The following is an 8,625-nucleotide window of genomic DNA, read 5'->3' on the forward strand; positions in this document are numbered from 1 at the left end:
CGATTCAGTGGCCACTGGGTTTCATATCACGTCAGTTAATGTAACAAGTTAATGAAGGTGACATAGCATTATGTAGATCTAGTATCTTGGTATGTTATGCTTTGTATGTAGGTAAAGTACATATCTAGGAGAAGAAAGTTTGCATAATTATTATGGTGTAGTCATTACTAAAAAACGTACACATGCATATTTTAAAAAACGTATGAACTCCAGAATACCGTCAATCAAAACATCGGACAACAAAAAAAACATATATTCCATTAAATAAAACAATAAAAAGTATATTGCTGGCCTTGCTCAGTGCTCGGTATTTCAATTGTTAGAGACAGATTTACTAAAATTGTGTATTGTTATAATTGTTAACGAGCTTAATGAGCCATCGTACGATAAAAATCTGCGAGATGAAATTCCATTGTGCTAATAAATGCTCATCACTGTAATAGTTGAACAAACTCACTCATTTAGATTACAATCTTTGTGTTGTTGTTCACAGATGTCGTTGCGAGCATTGATTTCTTCTGCCGTCGGTAGATGGCGATACATAGCGGCTGAACCACGGACCTCTTTAGAAAATCCCCCATTCATCTTTTCATCTTCATTACCAAATACAGTTTTCTGCATTCTATAAATAAAAGGGGTTACTTTACAAACTAAAAGGCGAATGCAGCTTGTTTCCTCATCTGTGCCCTGTCCTTGTATTATATCGTCTATGGTCTCTGGCAGAGACGCATTTTTAGCGGCAGTTAGAAGATCCTGAAGCTTTCTGGAGTTTTTGTTCAGAATCCACATTGTAGGGTCCTCTGAACGAAACGGGTTTGATGGACGTTTCGGTCCTGTTAAGAATGTAGATATCTGAAAAGTGCAACACATTGACATTTAATGTTCATTCGCATAAAAAAGTCAATGACTTTAATAGTAGCTTATCTTCTAACCACCCTTTTACACTAATTGCATTCAAATCTCTACTGAATTATCTATCGCAGGAATAATGTGCCTTACTAAATAAGTAGTTCAATATCATTAACTCACCATCTGCGCAACAAAAACTAAGGCGTTGACAGCAACAGCGCTAATCTGATTCGGTTGCAATCCAAACAGCCTCACTAAATGTCGAATAGGTGTCAAAGGGCTCTGAGCTTCGTTGACGTCATAGTCAGGTTCTTTGTCTTGCGTGTAAGATCCGCTTTCACCGTGTGAAGGCTGGGAAGTTTCTTCGCTTTGACTATCACCTTGTGGCCATCTTCTGTTCGATGTGTGCGGCTTTTGCGCTGTCTGGAATGCTCTTACTACGAATTCTGCTACTTTCAGTGCAACTGATTCGGAACCTGAAATCAGGAGAAAAATACATATATATTTTAAAGTACTGTTTATTTTACTGTCTTTTAAATTTAATTGGGTATATATTATAATATTAAATTTAATTATAATACTAATATATTATATATTATTCTTCAGTTGCTATTCCAAAAGCGTAGGCGCCTAGTGTGTAAAAGGAGAGTCTGTGTTTTATTAAAATTATTTATTGTCAAACTTACCAAGAAAATCTGTAGCAAATTTCATTCCACTGCTTATCCTGTCTATAATTCCACTCTTCCTATATTGTTCATTGCCATCAACCACTTGAGAAACAATAAGTAACACACAGAGCACATGTGACGCCATCTCGAAGCCGCGGCTTGAACTACAGTGATATGTGCGAGAGGACACGTTGCATGGTTCGGTTCTTACTATAATGGGTGCGCCCGCGCAACCGCAATTGTCGTACTAGAGCATAACATTTTTTATATAATTGCACATGTGACAATGTACAGGGCGATATAAGATGAGGTCGTATTTTTCTACACATATTTTAATAACAACATTCCTGTGTATTGGAGTATTACAATATTGATATGTTTCAATGCTCTAATAGATGGCGTTACTTGTCTTTCTGTGTATATGAACATAAGACATTGATATATCATCGGCAATTATATCTTAAAATTATATAAAAGTCACATATGGCAACCGTAAATAGAACTAAGGGATAAAAATAACATCGTACTGTATATATGCTGAAACACTTCGCTTTCGAGGAGACAATAGACGCGGAAATCTTAAGTGACGGAATTGTAGGTGGCTTTCATCGCCCAGTAAAAAATGAAACGATTTTTGGAAAGTCATCCTGTTGTCTTAATCTAGCTGTTGGCATTACTAGCTTTGCATAGAGATACGAGTATATAGGGTACGTTTCATATGGAGAGTATGTAAGTTTGCGGTACATTTACGTTAGGTAAGTACCTACTTGGTTCAAGTATGGATAATTTCCTAAAATGCATGACGTTGGACATTTTGGTAGATTATCCTTGCTAAATTCAGACTATTATTGTAATGTAAGTAGTGAGCGATATTTAAAGGCATAGATGGCTCATACACATATAAACCTAGGGTAAACGTTTAAGGATGAAAGAAAGTGTTTTCTAGATAATTCCATACTTTTCAGCTGTAATAATACATTATATGTAATAATATGGATGGCAATTACTACTAGATAAAAACTACTCTGTTCCATTTATCATGACCGCTACGCGATTGTCGCGCTTAACAGACCATAATGATCATGATCGTGAAGGCATTTCAACTTTATTTCTACACCTAACGTCTCATGAGTGACATCGTGGCAAAATGTTTGTTTTGTTTGTCATATTGGGAACAGCAGCCGCCGACATTTTGTCAAAGGATGTAGAGTTCCTCAACGAGTTGCCTTTGGACAAGCTTTTGAGGTTGAAGACTTCACTCCAAGACCTTGTAACACCTGAATACGAAAATGTCACAGCCACAACACCATCTTATTTGCAAAGGTTCGGAGCTCAAGCCATGGCCATTCAAGCACAACCTCCAGTAAAACGTGGGGACTACGAAGAATCGCTGTATAAGAAAGAGGAAAGCAAGATCAGCAACATATTTTCCATGTCAGTAACAACGCTCGCGTTTTTAGCTTTCGGCGGCTATCTTTTGTGTTTGATAGTGCAAGCTGTTAAAGCGAAACAGAATTATAGCGCAGTGATGCCGACGCCAACGCAGCCGACAACATTTTTCGTGAGTGCAGGAATTAAGAAGAGACCCCAACCACAATTCACGTCGTATGGAAGAAGAAGAAGGGATAATAGACTGCGAAGAAGTTTGCAGGTGTTTGACGTGCCTCCGGAACAACTGTTTTCTGCTTTACTGCAAGTGTGTGAGGGTTACGCGAAGTGGAGTGATCGACGTGCAGATTTGGATATTTATTAAAAGTGTTGTTTTAGCTTTATGTATAGTTTCAATGCTGCCTTATTCGTGATAACATACCTCTCAAATTAATAAAGCCGCGGTGGCTATTTATTTTGATATGGTGATTGTACTTAGCAAGGTTTTGTACATAATATAATTTTATTTTTAGTTTTATTTACAAATCCATCGCGTCTTAATAAGACTCAGCACATAAAATCTATGAAGATATTATTATTTTGCGCTAAACAGAAAAAGAACCACAAAACAGTGTTTACATTAAAAGCAGGAAGCCAGATTGCCCGGCAATATACCTACGATCTGTAAACGTTTTCAAACTGTCAAATAATCACGCTAACACCTAATAATAGCTGCATCTTCGCTTTAAAGATTCTATTGTACATTCCACTCAAGTGAAGATTCGCTGGTTCACCCAGTCAATGAAAAACCAACTCAATTTACTAATACTATGGTTTAAAATGGAGTAAAGTTCGTAAGATTTTTATGATATTTTAGCATGTTGCAAGTGTTGGGTTTTGTTTGTAAAAGCTGGTAATGAGGGGGGCTGTGTTCGGTCTGTCATCGCGCGTGCTCTAGTGTTTACAGGCCGGTGCCCACATACACAGTTAGCGCGATGCGAAATAGCTCTAACGTGGCTTATAAAAATAAAAATGTTATTTATCTACCGGCCATAAAACTGTTGGTAATTTACAAGAACTATTTCATACTCATAAAGGTTATTTTAGGCGTGTGACTCCCAAATATCTACACATTGTCTATACGAACAGCATAATATTGAAATGGCATGCCGTATGTTTTTCTATAATTATTGTTAATCAACAATTGTAACCTTTAGAAGTTTGTTGCTTATAAGATCGAAAATTTTAAGATATTCTTCACACAGCACTTACGAAGATCAAAAGTTTAATAGGAGCGTTAATCTCCGTTTAACGAAATGTGCAACCGGCAGTAAAGCTTTAAGATAAGGGTTTTACACACCACATGTTTTCCCAATGATGACGTGTAAACACAGGATCCTCTTGTATCTCAGATCTCAGATAATTATCTCAAGCGGCCGCTACTGTACTAACTCCATGTTTTTTATTGCGATGTAATAAAAAACCTTCAATAAATAATGATGGCTTTTCAGTCAACCTAATAAAATTCAATTGATTTTGGTATAAATGCCAAGATATTTTTTTATTTATTAGTCGACTTATTGCATATATACCTACTAAAGTCGATTAATTCTTCACCCGATACTTACCTAGCGACATAAGTCTATGGAAATTGGAAACATCGCGTCGTCATGCACGAATTTTACTAGATAAATGCTAGATGAATGTCGATAGAACTTCCTGACCCGTATAACGTAGATAAATAAATTTAAGCAAGGAATACTTAGAAATATATTATGTTTTACGTATCCGACGGACTATAACTCAATAGCTCATAACTTTACCACTAGTTGTTAGTTTGTAAAGTTTTGGAACAACAAGAATAAAACAAAGAGCTGGATGTCAATTTATCTATATAAGTATATATTTAAAAAAGTATATAAGTATGTTTATCAGTTATTTGGTCTGCTAATTTAAGCAAGGAATACTTAGAAATATATTATGTTTTACGTATCCGACGGACTATAACTCAATAGCTCATAACTTTACCACTAGTTGTTAGTTTGTAAAGTTTTGGAACAACAAGAATAAAACAAAGAGCTGGATGTCAATTTATCTATATAAGTATATATTTAAAAAAGTATATAAGTATGTTTATCAGTTATTTGGTCTGCTTCGTTTGGAATCAAATGACCGTGTGTGAGTTGTCCAACAATATTTATTTATATTTATTAAAGAGCACTTTTTTTTAATTTCAAGTGCCTTGTGTTACCGTTAAAAAAATATTCTCAAGCAAAAAGCTGTCATCACTCGAGTTTTAAGATCTTGGAAGGATAGAACCCAAATATGTATTGTATTTTTTGTCACGTATGTAGCGGGTGTAAAAATTTCCACTACCGTGTTAGTAAAGTCTTGTACGCTTTTTTATCTGACCAATAATATGATTGCTATAGTTTGAATGTTTGTATGCTTGGATATTTGGATATTAGGGTGGTTAATTGTTACTAATTGTTACCATAACGACAAATAACGGGTTTACTCAGAAAATCTCTTCATGCGGACGATGTCGCAGACAAGAGGTAGTAGTTTTAATAACGTGTAATATCTTCAATATTCGATCATTGTGATACATAACATAAACAATTTTATCAGCTTTGCTTATTGCATCCTTACGTTGACTAGTCGATACCCGCTATGTGATAAATTGCATTTATTTTAAGGAGTGGAATTACGACTTAAGTTGCCTAGATTTACCTACCTAATATACTCGTAAATAATGTTATGAACATTTACTAAGTCTATTTAATTTTATTGCACTAGGTTTCCTAAATCATAAAAATAATATTAAAATGTATAAACAATTCGATATTGATGTTTATGAAACGATAATCGATTGAATAATTTAACATTTTATTTTAATGTCTCGTTTTATTCGTGCTAATATGACTCGAATGGCGGACACATAATGGAGTGTGTTTAGGTCAAAGGTTTACGATTGAGGACCCTCTAAACTAAATTGAATTCGACTCGGAATCGCATCGTAAAAGAACTCATTGCAAGACTTTACAATCGATCACGAATGTTATGGGGAGACATACGACAAAGAGTTGTAAAATAAAATATAGGAATGCAACTGCACCTCGTGTTGCGTGATTCCTGTAATGTCATCGACCCAAATAAAAACACTAAATGAAATGATAATGTCCTTATGTGCATACAAACTTTTCTTATAAAAATATGTAACTTGATATTCTGCAGAGATAGCAGATAAATAAGATAAAAAACATCCAATTTGATAATAATAGCTTGTAATAATTTATGTTTATTGTAATTTGTAACACAAAAACGCTAATAAAACATGTATTTTTTTATTCTACTGCATTGAATACTTCTTATCTCTACAACTTGCTCATTCATGGAGCCCCGATTTTATGATAAAAACCGTTTAATAGAACCCTAATCCTTAATGATAGAGCAACTGGAAGGAAAAGATATAGTTTAAAATATATTCTATTTCTGCAAGTTACTTTATATTCACGTATGGTAGGTCACTAAGATATACCTAACATAACTACTTAAAAAACATTGCAATGTCTAATAAATTTATAATTTTATGCTAATGTTATCACGACACTTAATGTGATAAATGGATGACAGGGTGTGCTTAACTTTATGTGTTTACAAGTGTTCAACAGTAATTAATTAGTAGGACATATGTTTATTATAATTATAGGTGACATACATACTTAGATATATGTACGTAGCCCACATATCGTGGATTGATAAAATGAGGTTATGATTTTAAGATATGTCGACTTTTATCAAAATCATAGCATTTAACTTAAATGAAGAATCATTTATTCATTTAAGTTAAATGCTGACTCTTACGATAGTCAAAAATATAGTTAGTAAATTCACGGACAGTTCGGAAGGTAGGACCAATGAGAAGAGTTCGCCAGAAACTCTTTGCCACTTGTTTTAATCTTTGATTATTTAATTGTCTAAACGATATTCCTTTAGTATAAGCAACATACCTGTCTTACTTACAAACGTCGTGTTAGCACTGACTCTGACTAGTTATAGGTACAAACAATAGTCTTCCTTTTTCACTCATAACAATTTCAAAATTGACAGATAGTGACAAAACACTAAATAATTAATCAGAGCTTGCACGTGGTTTATTGTAAGTATTAGATAAATAGTTAGTGCATGTTTATCTACACAAGCATCAAGGCACTTCAATAAAAACCTCATTCGAATTCTCTTCATCTGATATAATTAAAGGTACTTACAATCAGATAAACCGTTCTCCTTGCAGGAGAAAATGTTACTCTTTATTATAAAGAAGAATAATAAAGCCATTCTTGTACAATAATAAATTTAACCCATTAATGTCCCACTGCTGGTCAAGGGTCTCCTCCCGTAATGAGGGAGGGGTTAGGCCTTGAGTCCACCACGCTGGCCAAGTGCGGGTTGGGGTTTCTGGTACAAGGGTAGAACAAAAATAACATTTATGAATTGCGTGAGTGTCGCACTAACCTGATTTAATAATTTAGTTTCATAAATTTTGGACGCTAAAAATCGGCCTTTTTCATCATCAGATAATAGCTAACTTCATTCAAGGAATAATTTTAAAGTCATTTATATACTCTGATAATGAATTGAGCATCTTAAGTTTTTCACAGTTCATCAAATAGTTATCTTAAAGTACAACGTTTTCAATTATTATTAACCTTATAAAAAGCCATTTCGCCAGTGCTATTTGAATCGGCAATTACTTAGAAGCAACATTAACGACATTGTCCGAGCTGTTTGCGGCCCACCTATTCTTCAAGAATGTGTCGCCAATCAATGATGTTCTAACTTAATTTGATTGCAGGCGGCACCTTTCATTTGTGTTTAATGTATATTGTCTGATTAATTTTATGAGCTCCTATAAAGCCGGAGTGCCTTTGCAGTTTTATTTCAATGAGCCGTCTGTCGCGTCGTATCATAGGTGAATATGGGTTTCCGTGATTGGCCAAGATGTAGTATGCCCGAGGGACCAAACCGACGGATTTTATTAAAAAAATCTTAACAAACTAAATCTTTATTAATATTTAGTTGGATGTTATAGCATTTCAATTATTCAAAAAAATTACCGACTTTGCGGAATGAATGTTTACCAGAAATTTGTTACAACTAAAGGCACATTTTAAATCACCTATCAGGCTTAAAAAACTATAAGATGATCGGTCACAACAAACACGAATTATTATTTTAAATGTTCATATACCCAACATATTAGTTTCATAACACTGAATTTCAGCAACAAACTTACAACCTACTGCTTCAGTGAACACTAAATTACGCCGAAATCGACAATAAATAATGGCAAAGACAAGTACCGGTCCATCTACATCATAATAATCGATTATGGAGATTAGCAGTTACTACGAACAAGATGCTTAAAAGATAATTTAATTTACCTAGTCTAAAATCACATTTGCTGATAAGCAAAATCTATGGAGTGGTTCAAAACTTGTCTGGTGTTAGACACTGTGCTAACGGTATACCTAATAATGTGGAAATAATACCTAATGTACATTAGGTGCTATGTATTTCCTAACTTAACCTAAAGTTGATTATAACTAAACTTTGTATCAACACAAAGTTTAGTTATAATCAACTTTACCTCTTAGATCTATACTAAGACGAAAACACGGGCCATGAATAGAAAGACTTCAAATATTGAAGATATCTTAATTTACTAGAAAGAAAC

General features: G+C 34.3%; 2 protein-coding genes across 2 annotated transcripts; one reads left to right on the top strand and one right to left on the bottom strand.

Moving 5' to 3' along the window:
- Window positions 1-237: 237 nt before the first annotated feature.
- LOC142977244 (uncharacterized) lies at window positions 238-1,669 on the bottom strand. The gene is made up of 3 exons (XM_076121019.1): window positions 1,536-1,669; window positions 1,030-1,325; window positions 238-852 (listed from the first exon to the last, which is right to left on the bottom strand). Exons 1-3 carry the CDS (start codon window positions 1,660-1,662, stop codon window positions 454-456), a joined length of 822 nt encoding a protein of 273 aa, XP_075977134.1. The 5' UTR covers window positions 1,663-1,669; the 3' UTR covers window positions 238-453.
- A 947-nt stretch (window positions 1,670-2,616) lies between these two features.
- Window positions 2,617-3,590, top strand: LOC142977319 (uncharacterized). Its single transcript, XM_076121149.1, has one exon. The coding sequence runs from the start codon at window positions 2,665-2,667 to the stop codon at window positions 3,268-3,270; it is 606 nt and encodes a 201-aa protein (XP_075977264.1). The 5' UTR covers window positions 2,617-2,664; the 3' UTR covers window positions 3,271-3,590.
- The last annotated feature ends 5,035 nt before the right edge of the window (window positions 3,591-8,625 follow it).

This window comes from Anticarsia gemmatalis, chromosome 12, assembly GCF_050436995.1.
Source record: "Anticarsia gemmatalis isolate Benzon Research Colony breed Stoneville strain chromosome 12, ilAntGemm2 primary, whole genome shotgun sequence".
In the NCBI taxonomy this organism is placed as follows: Eukaryota; Metazoa; Arthropoda; class Insecta; order Lepidoptera; family Erebidae; genus Anticarsia; species Anticarsia gemmatalis.

Coding starts and splice junctions, on each gene's coding strand:
- LOC142977244 (XM_076121019.1), bottom strand. CDS start 1,662: ATGGCGTCACATGTGCTCTGTGTGTTACTTATTGTTTCTCAAGTGGTT. Junction 1,326..1,535: donor ATTTGCTACAGATTTTCTTG/GTAAGTTTGACA, acceptor TCCTGATTTCAG/GTTCCGAATCAGTTGCACTG. Junction 853..1,029: donor TAGTTTTTGTTGCGCAGATG/GTGAGTTAATGA, acceptor TGCACTTTTCAG/ATATCTACATTCTTAACAGG.
- LOC142977319 (XM_076121149.1), top strand. CDS start 2,665: ATGTTTGTTTTGTTTGTCATATTGGGAACAGCAGCCGCCGACATTTTG.